We start from the raw sequence: 20,991 nt of genomic DNA, 5'->3' as shown, positions 1-20,991 counted from the left end.
TAGAAACTAACAAACTTATAAGGAGAAACAAAATCTGGATGGCAAATAAACCCAGCCTTTATTAGTTGACACATTGTTTTTCTGTACATCTTTCAGTAGTCACTCCTGTAGTATGACATGAATTTCCTCAAACAATTGTCATGTAAAAAACTCAATACTTATCAAAAGATACCCCCACTCCCCTAGGGAAACCACTGCCTAATTAGATGAATTAGGTGATNGGGGGGGGGGGGGGGGGGGGGGGGGGGGGGGGGGGGGGGGGGGGGGGGGGGGGGGGGGGGGGGGGGGGGGGGGGGGGGGGGGGGGGGGGGGGGGGGGGGGGGGGGGGGGGGGGGGGGGGGGGGGGGGGGGGGGGGGGGGGGGGGGGTTTGACAAAGAACTCCATGTGTGTTTATGCTTGTAGCATCTGCTTCATAACCTTCATTATACTTTAACAGCCACACATCTTTAATACGGTGTATATGGTGATGACCTCCTGAACCTTGGAACCTTCCTGCATTATGCAGATTTATAGTATGAGGTTACACATAGTATGGATTTGTACAGAGCATTGGCGTAAAGGGTAAAATGGGGAATGGAAAACTCACCCATATCCATATGGGGAATAGAAGTATGGGGGGACATAAGGCCTCCTGAACCTGTATCCCCCCATATAAGGATTGAAACGCCTTGGGCGGAATTGCTTCATTCCTGGAACATTGGTCCTCTTGGGCATAACCTAAGAATAAAAAGTTCATCAGTCAAAAGAAATGTGTAATAGTGCATTTGAAGCATTTTTATGTGTGACTGAATTCCATTAGAAAGAGAGAGACGTAATTTTGGTCAATCCCAAAGTTTCTCTTGGATTCGGAACCTCAAAATGCCCACCCCACACATTGAGGGGGATGGGGTTGTGTTGACAGTTCAGATGACAGAGATTACCTTCAACTGGCGCCCATGCAGTTCAGATTCATTCAACTGGAGTGCCTCCTGAATAGCCTCTTGTTCAACAAACTCCACATATGCAAAGCCTTTAGGCTGACCAAACTTATCAGTCAGAATAGTAACTCGGTTCACAGTACCACATGCCTGGAAGTGTTGTTGAACTTCCTCCGGGGTGCATGCATAATCAACCTGTTGCGATAAAATTGGGTGAAAAACAGGCAAAGGAAGCAGTATGTGAACACAAAAAGTGATTGCTCATGCCTCATGGATATAGAAACTAACAAACTTATAAGGAGAAACAAAATCTGGATGGCAAATAAACCCAGCCTTTATTAGTTGACACATTGTTTTTCTGTACATCTTTCAGTAGTCACTCCTGTAGTATGACATGAATTTCCTCAAACAATTGTCATGTAAAAAACTCAATACTTATCAAAAGATACCCCCACTCCCCTAGGGAAACCACTGCCTAATTAGATGAATTAGGTGATATAAGGTCACCTAATACAAAATAGAGTCACCCCCACATTACCAAAGAAAGCAAGGTTCTAAAGCACATCTTCAATGGTTTAACATCAATGCTTCTGGCAAGGACAGGGCAAGAAACACAGAACAAAGGTGAAAGGCAAGTAGTGACACCTCACCAGACCAGGCTTAAGGGCTAGTCACATCTGAATATTGATGTCCACCAGCTGCCAGCAGCAATCAGACTCAGCAACTAGCATTGGCAGTTTGGCACGGAAGAGACTAGGCTATTGCAATTTAATGACAAGAATTAGTCTTCTTGCATGATAGCAGGTGATCTCTAAGTCACACCAACATGACATTCATTCATGTCCAAAAATATTTTAGTACTCTTAGCTCATATACTCTTTTTCCAGAAGAAATAGTTACATATTCTTTCTTTTGGTCCCCAATACTTTCCTTTTTTCTTTTTCATTCTTTTAAACTTCCTTTCAAAACTTTTCTTCCAAAACTTATTTTAATCTATGGGGCCTTACAATATTTTTTCACAATGTTTTTTACTGATTTGTTTTTTCTCCCAATTTGGGGACTAAACTTTTTCTGAGAGCTAACATACAGATACAAAAGTAACTACAAATGCAAGCCCATCTAAAACCACAACCACTGCCTTCCACCATCAAAAAACAGGGTAAAAAGCCAGCTCTAATCAGGAATAAGGAAGAATCCTGCGATCATAGTGAAATAAAGTTAAACCATGTCTCCAAGAAGCTTCAGAGACAAAAAGTGAGACAAAGACTGCACTGTGAGACAACTATAATTCATAAAGCACACATGACAGTGATTCTTAAACTATCATAAGTTTGCTAATGGAAGCAAAGATCAGCAAGTAAGATCGATATCAAAAGTTCCACAGTAATTTAGACATTTGTAGTTCATCCAGAAGGTCAGCCTAAGCATTATGGAAACTATCCTACCTGTTTCTCACCAAAATCAACACAGATTTTTCACTTTGGAGCATTAAAAATGTTTCAAGGGAAAACATAAAATGTTAAGCAGGAAGTGAAAAGCATATAGAAGAATGTGAGTCCCCAGAAAAGAACACTTTGGAAACTAATATTAAGGGCACTAATATCAATTGAAACAAAAATCAAGTAGAGCAATTATTCAGAAAAGAAATAACACAAACAAGTAACATCTAAAAAGAAGTTCGATGCAATGAATTCGCCATTGATCAAGTAGTTCATCTATCCAGAAAAGAGATTATAAGATAAAAGAATGGAATTTTGGTTATCACATTGCCAACAAAGATTGATCGTGAATCAACTTCCTCCTTGCTAGCCTGAGAAGCAGCACTGGCAGGATCTGCAAGAAAAAAGTGAAAAACAAAACAGATCCTATTACTCACTAGAAAAGAATGAAGAAAGAAAAATAAGAAATTCCAGAGGTGCAATTTCAAAGTGAGCAAAGAGAGCATGAATTAGAAGAAAATAAACCATGAAATAATTAATGTTTCCATTAAATTTGTGGAACAAAAAGTCAGTAATGTCTCAGTTCTCAAGCTATTATCTCCTTGAATGTTACATGCCCATGCATGTAAATATGCAAGTCTCAGTACCTTAGAGCATCCTTATCAGTGGAGTTTTTTCGCGGTTATTGAGGAGTTTTTGTAAGTGTGATTAGGAAAGAGAATATGGAGAGAAGGAAAAAAAAAGAAAAAGAAAAAAGAAAATAATCACAAAGCCTGACAGTTTGTAAAAATAAAATAAAATAAAATAAAAAGCAATGCAAAAGTCAGAGTGGCAGCCGCCACTCTGACTCGCCCAGCGGGCGCGTGTTCGCCCGCTTGGGGCGGGAAGTGTGCCAAACGCGCACTTCCTTGGTTTATTTTTTTTTTTTCTTTTTTTTTTTTTAATTCTGTCAAAACTGACAATATCCATGTTTTAGCAGATGAATTCTTTCTTCTCTAAATATCTCCTACATCAGTTCAAGGTTCTTAATCTTAGTTTTTACACTGACATGATTCTCCTATTATACAATGGTGTGGATGCTCTTAAGGCTTAGCCTAAAACTTGGCAGAATCAAAACCTAGACCTGAGTTTTTTTTTTGTCCTATCATGTTTCTTATACATCTTTACTAACTTATTTGAAAAGCCATTTCTACACAGAAGAGTTATCCTTTCTTTTTCAAGACCTTTTTGCTTACTGAGATCCTCTCAAAGTAATTAGTAATCAAAATATCAATTTAGCACATGAGGAGAGCTCAAAATTTGGAGAGAGAAAAAGATAACCTGTGTCACCTTGAACAGCCCCCATCTCCTTCTCAACTTTGGCTTGCATCTCCCGAAGAGCTGCCGCTTCTTCCTCCATCTCCTTTAGTCGCTTCTTCATCTCGTCCAATTCCTGCAGCTCCCAATCCGTAAGGCACATTAATCACACACACACACAAACACAAAACCTAAATAGATAAGCAAGTAATCGAAAAAGATCAAGCTGTAATTGGTTCTTTCAATACGTATATCCATTATTATATACAAAAGAGATAGGGGTGGACCTTAACGGCATCTTCGTCGGCGGTGGACATGTCGACATCGGCGCCGTGAGCCTCCATGTCTCCTTCCAATTCGCCTTCAACGGGGATTTCTCCTCCGTACACCTCGTGCTCCTCTTCATCCATCTCCTTCAGTCGTTCTATCTCCACAAAGTAGTCAGATCTGTTTGGGGGCTACTCGATTTGCCTAATACGTTAAGCACGCGCTTGAATACTACCTCAGTACCGCTAGCGCAGTACCTTCGGAAGTCCGAACGGCGTCGTTTATTCTAGGGTTTTACGGTTAATAACTACCCATGATTATTTAGAGGGGATTTGGTTCAAACATTGTAATCAAAAGTGTTAATACACAAATGGTCCTCACTATTGGGTAGTACTCCTTTTAGTCCTCGACTTTTAATTCGACCACAAATGATCCTTTGACTTTTATTTTTGATCATACATAGTTCTCTGTTAAAATTTCTGTTAAATAGGTGTTAAATTTAGGGGTAATATCGTCAAATTGATTAATATTTTTATAATTACTTCTTTTTGATAATTATATGACAACAAAATTAATTTCAAACATTAATAAACATTAAGTTAATAAATATAAAAACAAAATGGACGTGACAAATTACATAAATGAACAAATTAAATAAAAATTCATGATTAATGTCCGCAATTTAATTTGTAATTGATTAATTATATTAATTCAACGGTGGCGGCCTTCAGTTATGTCCCAAACAAAATGTTTAATCGATTAATGAAGAGTGAAAAAATATTAATCGGCCATGTATGAACAACCATGAAAATAATGGAAGCAAGGTTTTTGAAAAAAAAAAATCCATTTTAATCTGTTGGTTAAATTAAATTAGATAGCTCTAATATTAAATCTTCATTTTGTACGCATAATTACGAGATATAAGGTGCATTATTTTTTATTTAGGAGTATTTATATTTGTTAATTGTTTCAATTATGCTTGTTGGTGAAAAATTCTAAACATTTTTATTTTATGACCATTATATATATATCAATTTGACGATAATACCCATAAATTTAACACCTATTTAACAGAAATTTTAATGGAGGACTATTTGTGGTCAACAATGAAAGTCAGAGGACCATTTGTGGTCGAATTGAAATTCAAGGACTAAAAGGAGTACTACCTCAATAGTCAGAGGACCATTTGTGGTATTAACTCTAATCAAAATGATAATTGGAATTCTTTCAAAAAAAAATGATAATTGGAATAAAATACTTGACAATGATAATGTGTTTAAATATAATAAATTCCTTCTTTGTTTGGTAGTAAATAAAATAAATATATAAATCTTCCGAGTGAGTTGGACTGTTGGAGTTTTGTTAGAACTTACAAAAAACGCTTTAATCATCGGCTTAAATTTTTTTAACTAGTTTAATAATTCATAAAAACAATAACAATGTCAACTAGTTTAATAATTCATAAGAACAATAACAATGTCAACCCACTTAGAATACCCCTTCTCCCCTTATCAAGTGTTCCTCAAAATCTCGTCACTAGTGAGAGGAGCCCGTGGTGATTCACATTTGATAAAAAAACGACTTCTTCAAGCTCCCACACTTTGCATACATGTCGACCACTGCAAACCTAATATAGACATCAAGATTAAACCCAATAAAAAAAATCATTATTTTTATTTTCCATAGCCAAAAGCAAAACAATAGACATAAGAACGATTAGCATAATAATCACAAGTTTAAATTCAATTCCTAGCGAATACAAAAACAATTTATTTGTCTTCTTAGAGTGACCCAACTAACTTCTTACGGTAGTTTTTTGCCATCTAACATCACAAAACAAATGATCAAATAAATATCTTCAAATAGTGATTACAAGTTCCACTCATCATAAAATAGACATAAGAAAGAGAAACAATTAGCGAAAAAGGAAATTCAGGAAGTGCCAAACTAATTTAAAACATCAAAACCTCAAACGAAGTAAAACAGCGTTTCAATAGTATAAAGTAGAAATGTTGAAAAAACTCCAAAATTCCTAAGACAAAAATCCTTGACATTAAAGAACAACAAGGGCAATATGAACTAAGGCATTCGGGGAATTCTCTCTCTTAAGCAGCAACAGATGGCTTTGAGGCAGCAGAGAGTCTGGACCTCTTCTTGGCCAAACTCTCACTGCGCCTCTCCCTCTGCTCCTTCAACCTAGAGGCAAGCAGTTTCTGGTATTCAGCAGCTTCAGTCTTGGCCTTGGCAATCCTCTGCTTCTTTTGGGCAATACGAGCTCTCTTCCTCTGGAGAGTCAATGGGGTCACAAGCCTCTGAATCTTAGGCGCCTTGCTTGCCTTCTTGCCTGCAAGCATACAACGAAATACACTTTTAATCACAAGACTGAATGAGATTCAAGAATAATCCAAGCCTACTCTGCATATAACAAATGCAGCTGAAGAAAACTACTTACCGGATTTTGTAGTGAAATTACGACGGTAGGTGTTGACATACTTCCTCACATCATCATCCTTGGAGAGGTTGAAAAGCTTCCTAATCTTTGAAGCCCTCTTGGGACCTCTCATCCTTGGCTTCTCAGTGTCGGTCAAGCCAGGAAGATCACTCTCACCCTTTTTCACAATCACCAGATTCAGAACAGAGAGATCCTGACTGACAATGCATCCACGAACAGACTTCCTTCTGCGCTCACCATTACGCCTACCATACCCACGGAAACATGGGGTACCTGTTTAAGGATTAAGGATATCATAGTTCCAGCCAGGTAAGGACAAATATCAAACAGCATTAATAAGAATGAGTACACATACCGCGCTGCAGTAAAAGGCGAACACGGCCGGGAGTTAAAACTCCCTGTTTCATGGGAAAACCTTGTTTGTCACAGCCACCCATGATCTTAAACACATATCCTTTGAACTCCTATAAAATACAAGCCATACGCATTACTATTACAAGCTCAGGTAGTAATTCGAGTAAGACAGCATATAAAAAGATATAATGCACTTACATCTCCCAAAGCATCACCGCTGACCTCCTGAGAAATCCTCTTGTCAAAAAAGGCTCGGCTGAATTTTTGTATCAAAAGTCAGTAATTCAGTAAACGTATGCAAGAAAACATGCACTGAACTAAAACGTAGAACAATGAATTCAGATTAATTTATTTATACAAATAGATGCTTCACTAGACACATCCCCAGCTTCTAATGCAACTGTATGCTCACATCATAGAACATGGAAAGAATGTATCATCACTTATAAATTAAAGAGCACTAGAAGACTGAACCACTTAGGTATTAAAGATTAAAACATAATTAATGCAATTGATTAATACATAATATGAAAAAAGTCAGAGAACTGACTTCATTAAGTTCTAACTTCTAACTAATTCCTTTTTCTATAAAATAAAATTCAAACCCTATAATAAACAAGGCTAAAAAAAGAAAGTTGCACAAAAGCTGCATGCTTCAGGGCGTAAATGATACAAAAATATATACAGTTCAACAGATTTACCCTAGGGTCCCAGTATTGCTCAAAAGGCAAATGAATACGTAATTGGAACTGCAAAGGATAAGATCTAATGTAACATATCCAAATTCTAACTATTAGTAGCTTCATCATTGCCTCATAGCACTTCACCAAATAGATTATATAGCACCTTGTAACAAATTTAAGCTGGCAATTTCGAGACAGAAAACCTACCGGTAGTTGTTTGGAGATGAATCAACTAAAACTAACAAGAGATTCCAAAAGGACAAAATAGATCAAAACAGAAGTAAAACACAACACAGTAATGGTGAAACTGAAGAATGAGAAAAGTGAAACACACAGTTTCTGATCGTCGTCGATCTCAAGCTTCTTCTGGCACCCGGTGGTCGGATTTGCGATGTTGAACTACAAAAGCGTAGAAGAAGAGTATAACGATTCATAACAAATACGCAGAACATGTAGTGTTTACTTAGACAATGAGAGAAATTGGGAGGTACCTTCATCTTCTGCTGCTGCGGTACTCGGAGGAGGCAACGAAGATGATGCAGAGAACACTATCGAAGCTCTCGCTTAGCACCCTGGTCTGTTAGGGTTTGGAATGTGGCTAAGAAGACTTTTTATATCGCCCAATTTGGATATCTGGGCCTAATTGGTCCATTTTTATGGGCCTTTATTGGGTTTAAATGATTTCAGGTTGGGCCAAAAGTCAAACTCTAGTAAAAATCAAGTTCTTCAAATATCCATTTTTAGTAGAAGAGTAATGTTACCCTACATATTTTTATTTTTATTTTCATATTACGTTATTATAGGTACTAATATTTTCACCCGTGCGGGGTAAAGAATGAATTTGTTATAATATTTTAAAAATATCTAAATTGATATATAATTATATAAATTATAACATTAAATATTATAAGTATTTTGCAAGATAAAACTAGAGTAATGCTCTGTTTGACATACCTAGTTAAAGTTAAAAGTTTATAATTTAGTACGTAGCTATTATTGTAGTTTATTTTAAAATTTAAAACATTACTTAAAATAAGCTATAGACTATAAAATAAGCTATACCAAATATAACGTAATTCAATCGAATTTTAACATTGGAGTCGCTCTGCCAATTATTATTATTTTATTTGGAAAGCCTTTAAATAATAAATATTATTAAACAACAAGATGTAGAATACACTAGAGGGACTTAGATTCTCAAACTAATTATTGTAGCATTACTATTGTTAGATGATATACTTAGGCTTAGGTCACATGAACCACTAAAGAAAGTAATCATATCAATGAAACCCAATAAGAATACATAGTGCCGAGTAACTTAAGAGTTTAATAAGGATTGTGTTTATTATTCATAATGTAATAAGACTCTTATTCCTAATGTAAGTAGAATTATGACTTATTATTTCTCATGTAACAACTCCCAATATCGATTCTTATTTCCTCATAGGACTCTATGGCAAAAAATATGTATAAATAGACCTCATACATGCAATGGGAAGAGGAAACAATTTTCACGATTCACAAACAATATTAATCAATACCCCTATATTTTTCCTATATACTCTTATTTTACTCTTATTTTAACTGTTGTGTTGGTCCTCCAATAACTGCTCAAAAGTCATATAGCCAACACCTATATTAATTTTTTATTTTATTATTATTATTATTATTATTTGAAAATGGTCAAGTAAGCAACTAAACCTTATATACATAATAAAAATAAAGTTAGATACTTAAATTTTGGAATGCTTTAATTAAACACATCAACTTGCTATTTTTGTGCATATGAATTCATCAATTGACGTGTTGGTAGCCTTTTTCAATTAATGAAATCATTTTCTAAAAAATGAAGATGAATATGTTTTCTGAATAATTTTTTTAAAACTAATTTTCGTTTTTTTTTTTCTTCTTCTTCTTCTTCTTTTTTTTTTTTTTTTTTTGAACGGACCCAATTAAAAAGAGAGAGAGAGAGAAGGAAAAATAAAATTAATGAGAAGACGACATGCATAAGAAGAAAATAAAAAAGGGTATAAATTTCAAACTTTTCTGTAAAATCCAAACAACTCTCAACGAACGGAACATGCAAACATTGATTTACATGATCTTATTCAATGATTGAGGAAACAAAAAGACTTATATATAGTACTTGGACCAACATGTCATTGGTCATATGTACTTTCAAATTAATTATAAATCTTCCGAGTGAGTTGGATTTTTGTTAGAACTTGCTAGGAATGCTCTAATCATCGGCTTAACTTTTTCGACGGTTTTAATGATTCCTAAGAACATGAGTCGGTAAAGAACAACCATCCCAAACACAATAGCAACGTCAACCCACTTAGAATACCCCATCTCCACTTGCCAAGTGTTCCTCAAAATCTCGTCACCGGTGAGAATAGGCGGTCCTCCAACTTGCATGTTAGGGAAAGTCAGTCCTAAGAACTCGTTCTTGTAAAATCCTTGGTTTGCATACTTGTGAAAGGCAATGTAGTACATCGGGTACTTCCAGAACGGCTTCGGGAGGTCGTCCGGTAGCCGGAAGAAACCGCCATTGAGCATCATGACACCCTGAATTCCGGCGCCGGTGATGATTCCCATGAGGAAATCCGGCACCACGCTTGCCACAATCATCATTAGGCTCTCAACCAGCATCATGGTGGCAAAGAGCATGAGGGAAAAATACACGAAATGGTCTATTTCACTTTGTAAGTGTACGAGGTAATATGCCATGGCTCCTGGGACAACAGAAATCAATGCTAAGTAGGGGATTGAAGATAAGGTATTTCCCACTACAAATGCCCCCACTCCATAGTGACCATTCAGTCTTTCTCGAGTGAAAATCTGAATTTCAAAACATTCTAAATTAGTAACACATACAACATTAGCAAATGAAAATTAAGGTTGTCCATATCGAATTTCATACTTTCATGTCCTCAACAAATGAAGGGAATCCACCAATAGCCATGAAGGTCAAGAATGCAGCAACGAACATAAGCATGGAGCCTCTAGCCTGTTCAAACAAATCCACAAACTCAATATTTTCAATTTTAATTGTACCAAGTATGTACTATTACCACTAATATTGATCAATACAAAGTAGATCAGTTAATGCTAGCCCGTGTGAGGGCCAAACCATCATTTTTATTTATTTATTTTGTGGATAGCTAGTTGAATATATTATATATATATATATATATATATATATATATATATATATATTTTGAGAATGAATATATTATATTTCTAAGTCTCTATTTTCTAAGTTTTCACCAAAAAAAAAAAAAGTCTCTATTTTATAATAAATATATAATAATATTCGAATATTCTAACATATAGTATCCTAATTTCATTGATACTATCATCGAAATTAAATTCTAATTTTTTTAAAGACTTTTACAATTTACTAGTCTAATATTCACTACATAAATAATATTAAATAAATATTATTAAATTAAATTTTAAAATATTAAACTATATATATATATAGAGGGGTAGGCAGGCCGAGCTAGGCGGCCTACTCTTTGGCAGGCCGTCAAAGTTGATATTAAACCCACTCTTACTTATATATGAGGAGGGATGGGCTAATTCAACGAACAAAGTCCATTTTAACAGCTCTAAATTAAGAAAGAATTCAGAAATATTACTTGGATGGAGCCATAGTCGTGTCCAATATCATAAAAGATAGTCCCGACACACAAGCATAGTGCAATATATATGGCAAATCGAAGCCAGTAATATCCCAGGTCTCGATACATGTTCACGAATGACCTTCTCGTCAAAACCATGCACTGAGTCATAAACCCTGCTTGGCTTCCCTTCTTTGCCACCAACCCACCATTATTCTTCTACAAAAACAATAATAATATAATTCAGTCAATTAAGTATATAATAGTTTAGAGTGAAATTTATGGAGATCAGAACTTGTTGGCAGATTAATATATATACCTGTTGGCAGATTTGAAGAACACGCTGTTGAACTTGTTGGCATGTCTCTGATGACTTGTATGAACTGACCAGAACGTTGGTGGCTTCTGTAGCTGTGACTACTTTTCCTCCAAGTCCTTGCTCGATATCCTATTGTCAAAGTACATGTAATATTACTCAAATATGAAATGAATATATATTTCATAGATCGAATAATTGAGTATATGCAATTATGTATATATACTCACTGCATCAAAATCCTTGTTGATTGTCCTGAGGTAATGATCAGAGGGATTCCTCATGGGCGGGCAAGGGAAGCCATTCAAAGCGAAAAACTATATGCCAAAACAAATTAAAGAGATTGATCAGTTAGTTTTGTCATGTCTGTGCTCACATGAATAGCTTAATTATACATGAATAGCTTAATTATACATGAATAGCTTAACTAATTAGTTTTAGGTCCTAGATTATAGGGGCTAAGGACATAGGCTCAACTTAACAGTTACAGTGTGAGAATTATACTAATGTGGTGAAGGGACCACTATGGATCATGGTTGAAAAATGCGGCCTAGGCGCTATGTGGCACTAGATCGCAACGTTTTCACTCTTAGGCGCCACCTAATCTGTAGGCCAATCAGGCAGCAGACTCGGCGCAGAATTAGACGAGCTAACTCGGTCGAGTTATTATTATTATTTTTTAAAATTTATTATTGATTTTTTTTTTTGTAATTTTAGAGGCATGTGTAATAATTTTTTTATTTGTGTGTGTGTGTATATATATATATATATATATATAATACAAATATACAATACACACACAGTACAATCTTGTTTTTTTTTTTTTTTTTTTTTTGTTTCTTTCACCTAGGTGGGCCTTTGGCACTCGACTAGCCCTAGTTTATTGCACAACCTTAGTATCTATAATAAGAGTCAGTGTCATTACTTACAATCCTTGTCCACAAGGCCAAATTCTCTTACCCTCGGGCCTCCATGTCACGACTTGACATGACAGTGGATGGATAAATCATAGTGACTCATTAGACAAGAAGATCTGGTGCCCACGAAGAACTCACTATATTGTGCTTAACTACTGTCTCAATCATATATATATATATGTGACCTTACTCACAACCTATCACTCAAAAATCAATTGCCTGTGCCGCTGTGCGGGGCCTATCCATTATCTTGTAGGATTTGTTGGCAAGGGAATTTCCCATTTTTGTGGGCAAGTTTTATTACTTGTATCATGTTTGTATATTATTTACGGAAAATAGAATTAATTATACCTGATTTGCGGCGGAAATGGAGCCAAAATAGACCGTCCTCCCAGAAGACAACAGGCAGAGATTATTAAAAAGCTGGAAAACTTCACTACTCGGTTGATGAATGGAGGCAATGACGGTCCTGCCGTCTTGTTGGGCGAGCTTGACGATGTTATTCATGACATGGTACGAGGCAGCACTGTCGAGCCCGCTGGTGGGCTCGTCCAGGAACAGAAGCTTGGGGCGAGTCAAAATCTCTATGCAAATGCTAACTCTCCGTTTCTGCCCGCCGCTCAGCCCTTTGACGCTCCACCCTCCGATTCTCGTGTTCATCGCGTCTTGCAGTCCCATCTCTCTGATCGTCGCTTCCGCTCGCTCTCTTTTCTGGGCTCTTGACATGGAATCTGGAAGCTGGAGCTGTGCTGAGTAGTAAACCGCTTCTCTTACTGTTAAGGTTGTCATTAGGGTATCGTCTTGTGTCACGTAAGCCTGCATACATTCAATTCATTACAGAAGGCAAAAACTTATATGAAATCGTCGTAGGAGTCTCAATCTGTGAAACGAGGAGAATCTATAATCAATGTTGTCAAACATTTGACCATCCAATTAATAAAGACTTAATCTATTAATTAAATATTTGATCCATCTCATAGATTGATACCTGCGAAACAGTTTGTGAAATAATTAATGTTGTTAGGATAATATATATGATGCTTGAGAATTATATATGGTTTTGTTTTCTTACTGAGGTTCCAAAAGCTAGCGCCTGCCTTCTGCCATTGATGAGGATTTCTCCGACCTGTCTGGTGTTGGAATCCAATCTCCCTACAATTGTTCATGGCGGTCATCAAACTTGTGTTGCAAGCAACAATAATTTGGGTAAGCAACAATAATTTGGGTATGGAAAGGATCAAATATACCCAGAACTCTATAATAACTTATAAGAAAAGTCAATTATATCTACACTTAAACATATCAACTTGTTATTTTATTGCATCTATTTACAAAAATTCATTAGTGAATTATAATATCGTGTCGTTAGGGTTCAGATTATATTCCGCTAGCTCCGGAGACAAACACCCGCGAGTCACCAATCACCTTTGTGAGGAAGTAACTACCAGTCGCCTTCTTTAATGACAGAAGATAACTGATAGCGGCGGTTTGTCAATTTTAGTTTCTAAACATCATCTGAACTTTAATGACTTGTTATTACAAGTTACTAACTAATGTTTAGATTTTGATACACTAAAATAATATGTTGATGATGATGTGATTATTGACTTTTTGTTTAAATATCATTTCCCCTAATGTTTATAATGTTGACACAAATATATAGATTATTGTTGTTTACCTGCTAAAGCATCGAGGAGAGTTGACTTTCCGCAACCGGAAGGTCCCATAATGGCCAACACTTCTCCGGACTGGACATAGCCGGTGAGCCCTTGCAAGATAGGCCGGCGGTCGGCTTTCTTGTCCGGCACGGTAACCCACAAGTCTTTCCACGTCAAGTAAATTCCATCACCGGAAAATAATCCACCATTCTTCTCCTCCTTCTCCTCCCATTTCGGCACGCTTTGCTGTTCCACCTCAAGCGCCGTCCTCCTTATCTCCGACCCAACATCCACCCTAAGCGACGGCGCTTCCACCGCCCCAATGTGCGGCGGCGCCGGAGAGCTAAACGGGAAATTCTTCCTCAAATTTTTGAACGGCGTGTCCTCATCATCATCGTCATTTTCCGATGGCGGACTCTCAGTTTCATCGGAAACTTTGAGTGTCGACCTTGCCGGACTATGGGTCGGTGTCCACCGCGGAACATGAGCATTCGGCGGCGTGGTATCTGTGTTGGGGTTTCTCTGCGGGGATGTGGTCGGCGTCCAACGAGGAACGGCGGTCGGTGTTGGGTTCTCCATTTAGTTTTGCAGAGAAATTAAAGTAGATCAGATCATATGAGAGCAGATTGTATGAAGAAGGAATATGGGAGATGGAGAAGATTTATAGGGCAATTTCTTGCTAGGGAAGGCAAAGAGAAGATGAGAGATAGTGGGTTGACTGAAGAACGAATTGAGAAGACCGGCGGCCGGCGCTACAAAAATCAATCATTATTCTGTTAATGATAGCTCATATAGCTGTATGAATCATACTATTAATATATATTCAATCATAAATAATGTACAAAACAAGTTATGAAAAGTTTTAGAGGAATATAATAAAAGTAATGAGAATGAAGCTAGAAAAAGAAGATGAATAATATAGATCTTCTTTTTCTAGCTTCATTCTCATTACTTTTATTATATTCCTCTAAAACTTTTCATAACTTGTTTTGTCTCCTAAATTCTTTTTTTATTTTAGTATATCACGACTGACAAGGGAAACGTGTTGTCACTATTCGAAGGTATGCATTAATTAAATCTCATTCATATGTAATGATCTACAAATCATACATGAGAGTTAAATTAGCCAACTGAAAATGCATTAAGTAAATCTCATTCATGTGTAATGATCTACAAATCATACATGAGAGTTAAATTAGCCAACTGAAAATGTTTACAATAATCAAACACGTTATCGTAATTCTTTTAACTTTTTCTTCCCTAAGATTCTACAAATTATATTTTCTTCATTATTATTGTTTGAATAATCTTCCCAATAGGGAATATTAATAGGGAAAATTGAAAACAGGTATAGTTGACTTTTTTTTTCTTTTTGTTTTTGTATTGTGTATTGCCATCTTTCCTAAAATATTATATTGTTTGAATAATCTTCCCAATAGGGAATATTAAAAACAGGTATAGTTGACTTTTTTTTTTTCTTTTTGTTTTTGTATTGTGTATTGCCATCTTTCCTAAAATATTATTTTTTTTTCGAATACTATTAACCATTCTCAACCTATTGAAGCACAAGAGTCAGTGTTGACTCCACTGAGACTCGAACCCACCACCTCCCATATAAAGGGAAGGATTTGATGCCACTACACTACAAGGTCCTTGGCTCTTAAAATATTATTTAATTTAGTGAAAATTGAAAAGTGAGATTCTTTTTTAATTTATAATACATTATTTTTTTTGTGGTAACTAAATTTGATTTTTTCCAATTATAAAAAATATGCTATATCATAAATAATAAGTATTAATAGAAATCCATGAAAGCAATGATTATCAAAGACAATTATACTAGCAAAATGAATATTTTAATTTGTACCATGAATTTGATATTATCTTCAAACTTATTATATACCTCATTTTTATGGCAAGTGAATTTAAATTTTTCTTCCCAGGTTGTAATACATAAATTTATTTGAGGTCTAAAAATATATGATATGTTATAAACATTTTTGTAAGAAAATTATAAATAATATAAGTCAGTGAAATTTTGTAATAGTATATTCAATTTTGAATTCTAATGATTTTTGTACTTTTTAAAATAAAAAGTTCCTAAAAGTCAATAAAAACCTATAATACTTGTGATATTAGACTTGTCATTGAAAATCTATAATATTTGTGATACAAAGTCTACAAAAGTATTTTCAAAAAAAAAAAAAGTCTCAAAAGTTTGAAAGGATTCAATAAAAGTCATTTAAAATCTATTAAAATTTATCAACTTTTTTATAAGTAAATGAAATGTGTAATAATGGTGTATTCAATTTAGGCATTTAATGATTTTTTGTAGACTTTTTAAAATAAGAAGTATGTAGAAGTCAATAAAAAATTATAATATTTGTGATTTTAGACTTTAACACTACTACAAAAATAGCATATAATGTCATACATACATATCACGTCAGTCTTAATAAAACTGACATCAAAACATTTAATGAATTCATAATTTTTAAAAAAATGTTTTAACGTTGATTTTTTAAATTAACCAACATTGTTGATAATTGCGAGATTTATTTTAATTTTAAAATTAATATAACACTGGCTTAAAAAAAAAAACTGACGTCGTATATTAGATTTTTTTTAAAATGAAGATACGGCGTCAACTATATTAAAAAAATAAAAAGGGACGTCAGTTATATTAGAAAATAAAATAATCGATGTTGTATGTACTTTTTAAAATGTTAAAAATAATATATGACGTCGATTTTAAAAAATCAACGCTGTATGCCAAAAATAACCGACTTTAAAAGTTTTTTTTTAATAGTGTAAGTCATTAAAAATCTATAATATTTGTGATACAAAATTTACAAAACTATGAAAAGATTCAATAAAAGTCATTTAAAATATATTAAATTCATCAATTTATTAAAAGTCTTTAAAAAATGAATATACCATACCCCCTATAGGCTAAATGTTTGTAAAGTTTAAAAATGGAGATCAAAAAAGTACAATAGAGTTTGGACGGTGAGAACGTCTCTAGGGTTGGGGAGAAAAAAATTTAGGAGTCTAAGTTTAATTGAATACTTTTAAATTTTTAAAGTTTATAAAAGTAAACTACCCGCTAGTTCGTTTGTGTTGGACCAAGCTTTTGAGTGAATGGAATTACAATGGGGTTGCGTTTAATTCAAGATCCTTAAGATGGGCTGCAGTGTGTGTGTGTGTGTGTATATATGGACTAGCAAGTCCGATCCCAATGTTATTATATTCAATCAAATAAGTGTGTATTATATTAATTAAATGATCAAAGTATCGGTTGCTTCCACTTATGGCCTTCTTCGACCGCCTTTACACCAACATATATATCAAGGAACCCACCCTTCCACAAGTAGGTGTGCAAATTGATATGCATGTTGTATTCATTTATTCATACAATAATATAATCATGCAAATTGATATGCATCTTGCATCCATTTATTCATTGAATAATATACATAATCAAACAAATTATTGATATGCATGTATCTTGTATTTGTGTATTCATTGACTAATTCCTAGTAGATTGGTATTTGGACTTTAATTTGAATGCGATGTGAAATGGAATGAGGGATATCATGTGATGCCACTAGCATTACTATTCATTTCCCTTACCCTACCCGCCGAACAATCATTGCACTTTGCAAACTCTTTAATTTCTCATCAATACAATAATTAAAGTTTTCTCAATACAATAATCACTTTGCAAACTCTTTAATTTCTCATCAATACAATAATTAAAGTTTTCTCAATACAATAATTAAAGTAAATTATAGAATATTGATTTCTGGTGGTTTTGTCGGGACTAAAAATAATGATATTGTTACTAGGAATTGAGAAGTGAGAGGTCACAAGTTCGATCCACAGTAGGGGCGTTGGCTCTTTGTGCTTCAGTAGGTTATAAAGTATGTATGAACAGATACTACATTGTAATATTCAAAAAAAATATTGTTACTAGGAAGTGAATCTTGGTAGATTGGTTAAAAGTTAAGACCACAAGCCAACTGGCCAAGTTGAAAGATGTCATGGTTCAAGGAATGATTTTTAAGAGAAGGAAAGGGTATCTAATCTATTTACAATGTAGAGGCTCTCCAGATACTCAACAAATGTACAACACCAGATTGCTTTGATTCCTAACCATACACATGTCCCCTACTACCTGGATGTCATCCATCTTCATACGGGTAAATAGAACATCATACCTTCTAGTACACAAGATGTGTGGTGGTATGTTAAGGTTGTGGATTTGATGTCCTTTAATAGCACATCTTTTAACATTTTGCTCCATGTTTCTTTTTTCATTCCCTTAGACCAAGAATTATCTAATAAAATGAGTCTCCGGAATCCCATGTCCTATCAACTTTGTTGTATGGTGTTTAATTACCCTTCTTGTTACGCTTAATCACAAAAGTAATGGGGGAAGATTCGGAAGAATACAATGTTAGAAAATATATAATTCTATTAAAATATATAACAAAACACACCAACGCAATGTATAAAAATGCTATATTCAAAAATAATAATAATAATAATAATAATAATTATTATTATTATTATTATTATTATTGCCAATTACTATACAGTGTGATGACGTCTATCTTAATATTTTAAATGAGTAGTCAGAGAATTAAACTCCAATGATGGGTATGGGAAACAGATACTAACGAATTGGAGTAAGTACTAACACACCTTCTCTCTCTTTTCCTTTGGTAAGTTATATATTCAGACATAAAACTTATGAAAAATTATAAATATATTCAGACACTTTCTATTTTAAAAATATAATATTTTGTCCACAAAAAATATTGCAAACAACAAATTAAATATAAGCTGTTTTTAATAACTTTCTATTTCAAGAATATAATAATTTGGAAACATTTTTTTTTCAATGGCGGCTCACACTTGTGTGAGACCGTCTCACGGATCCTTATTCGTGATGCGGGTCGGGTCGGGTCAAAGCACCATGCAAATGTCATACTTATATGTGCAAATCTCACACTTATATGCTCAAATATAACACTAATCAAAAATACAATTTTTGTTACTTATAATAGAAAAAGTAATACATTTTTCATAATAAGTAATGTTGACAAGTGCCTCTCACTTATAAGGGCAAATATAATACTTTTGAGGAAAAATGTAATACTTTTAAATCGAAATGTAAAAGTATTGTATTTTTCCTTAAAGTATTACATTTACCCTAATAAGTAACAAAAATTTTATTCCTGATTAGTATTACATTTGATCGAGCATATAAGTATGACACTTGTGCATATAAGTGTTACATTTGCATCTTGCCTCGACCCGACCCGACCCGTCTCATGGTGAGACGGTCTCACACAAGTTTTTGGCTTCATTTTTTCCCACAAATGTGATGAGCCATTTTCATCTGGTCAAAAGAAAAAAAAAATATTTTAATAAAAAACTGCAACGCACTTACGCTGGTTTGTGTGTTTGACCACGAAAGATCAAAAGGGGTATATCCACTTGCTGACCCATGCATGAACACTCCACTAATTATTGTGAGGCATTTTCGCAGCAAATCAGCCACACGCCCTAACAGGTAGAATGAGAAGATGTTCAAATTAAGGTTGTCTTTGGCCAATGCGAATTAAAATTGGAATGAGAATCAAATACCTGTAATGATATGAGTTTTGATAAAAATATTATGTATTTTTTATAGTAGGGTAGAATTGGAATGATTATTTATATTAATATTTAGTTATGTATTACTAGGAATAAAAGTTTTAAAAATACAAAAATAAAACATCAAGACAATTGATCATAATATCCAAAACACCAATATGTACACAAAAAATCAAAACAAAAAATTTAAAAGCATTAATCCAAACTTAAAAATCACGAATTCCTATTGAGAATGCTCTTATTGTTCAATGATTGACAACAAGTACATTTTACAAGCCTTTCAAATAAAATAACAATGCCAAATCATATTATAATCCCACCTTATTTTAGGGGTGTAAATCATTTTAGTTTTTAGTAGTGTTTTATGGTTCAAAAATAGCTGGAATTAGGATTTAGAACTTTATGAAGAAAGTTAAATCACAAATTTGTGAACTAGCTAGCGGTTTTGAATTGGCGATTTTAATTTTTTTTTTTAAATATATATTATTCAACTTCCAAATTTCTTTCCATGATGAGTCAATTAATGGTTGATTTAGTCACCTAAATGAGTACACTAAGGAAATATTAGGGAGGTTTTGGAAAATGCAAGTAGCAGTTTTCTTGAGCTACCCACCTGTTTTCTACGCGTATTCCACATTCTATGATTTCTATTCAACAAAGTCAAGATCTATTGTTTTCAAAAAAAAAAGTCAAGATCTATTTATTTGAGTCAGAGTTATTATGAACATTATTTTAATTATTAGGTGTGATCCAATAAGTCAAGATAGGATCTTATCTATTTATTTATTTGTTTTTTTTTAAACGATGTTACAGAAAGCTAATAAATTAAAGATTTATATTGACTGTTTAACCAAGTCAAACAACTAATAGTTGTCAAATAAGTAAAAGTTAGCTAATAAGTTAACTATGTTACCAAACATGGCCAATATGTAATAACCTCCTTTGGCTTATGCTCCCGTACGGCAGTACTACTACGTACCCCATTAGAGCAATTCTCTAGCCGAGTTAGTTAGACAATTAGCTCGATAATTATAAAGTTTCAAGTTCAACTCATTGTGCTAGTTACCTATTAACCTTCTCGGTATAAGTCGATCAACTACGGTCCATCTACATTGATTTACATCATTGTGATCATTTGTCAACTATGATCACAAGACGGACTTCACATTTAACACTTTCGAGTAATGGCAATATAACTACTACCTCCATTAGCTAACTTACTCCACATCTATAGATAACATTAACTTGTGTGTAACTGTTAGATTCTTCTTCGATATACAATACTCTCTTATTAATGTAAAAATGACTTTGCAATTCATTAATATAAATACTAAACTCTCTAGCCACCCTAAGTGCCTAAGAGTTTTCACCATCTTTATCATAGTTCCACTCTAATATTGA

At 34.3% G+C, this 20,991-nt stretch overlaps 3 protein-coding genes across 4 annotated transcripts; all 3 read right to left on the bottom strand.

Moving 5' to 3' along the window:
* Nucleotides 1–362: 362 nt before the first annotated feature.
* On the bottom strand, nt 363–4,132 carry LOC115999169 (polyadenylate-binding protein 2-like). Of its 2 annotated transcripts, none has more exons than XM_031238964.1 (6): nt 3,941–4,132; nt 3,687–3,789; nt 2,684–2,751; nt 922–1,113; nt 588–718; nt 363–493 (listed from the first exon to the last, which is right to left on the bottom strand). In XM_031238964.1, exons 1-6 carry the CDS (start codon nt 4,061–4,063, stop codon nt 448–450), a joined length of 663 nt encoding a protein of 220 aa, XP_031094824.1. In that variant the 5' UTR covers nt 4,064–4,132; the 3' UTR covers nt 363–447. The 2 variants fall into 2 exon arrangements, with proteins under 2 accessions (XP_031094824.1, XP_031094822.1); XM_031238962.1 differs by having other exon boundaries at nt 3,678–3,789; nt 3,941–4,131.
* A 1,629-nt stretch (nt 4,133–5,761) lies between these two features.
* On the bottom strand, nt 5,762–8,002 carry LOC115998145 (40S ribosomal protein S6). The gene is made up of 6 exons (XM_031237628.1): nt 7,901–8,002; nt 7,744–7,808; nt 6,925–6,982; nt 6,728–6,836; nt 6,373–6,645; nt 5,762–6,264 (listed from the first exon to the last, which is right to left on the bottom strand). Exons 1-6 carry the CDS (start codon nt 7,904–7,906, stop codon nt 6,026–6,028), a joined length of 750 nt encoding a protein of 249 aa, XP_031093488.1. The 5' UTR covers nt 7,907–8,002; the 3' UTR covers nt 5,762–6,025.
* Nucleotides 8,003–9,423: 1,421 nt separating this feature from the next.
* On the bottom strand, nt 9,424–14,682 carry LOC115998137 (ABC transporter G family member 11-like). Its single transcript, XM_031237620.1, has 8 exons — nt 13,947–14,682; nt 13,341–13,420; nt 12,620–13,084; nt 11,582–11,668; nt 11,355–11,483; nt 11,054–11,254; nt 10,333–10,419; nt 9,424–10,250 (listed from the first exon to the last, which is right to left on the bottom strand). Exons 1-8 carry the CDS (start codon nt 14,503–14,505, stop codon nt 9,597–9,599), a joined length of 2,262 nt encoding a protein of 753 aa, XP_031093480.1. The 5' UTR covers nt 14,506–14,682; the 3' UTR covers nt 9,424–9,596.
* Nucleotides 14,683–20,991: the final 6,309 nt, after the last annotated feature.

The sequence above is a fragment of the Ipomoea triloba genome, chromosome 12, assembly GCF_003576645.1.
Source record: "Ipomoea triloba cultivar NCNSP0323 chromosome 12, ASM357664v1".
Lineage (NCBI taxonomy): Eukaryota > Viridiplantae > Streptophyta > Magnoliopsida > Solanales > Convolvulaceae > Ipomoea > Ipomoea triloba.
This window is presented reverse-complemented; position numbering and strand designations above follow the sequence as displayed.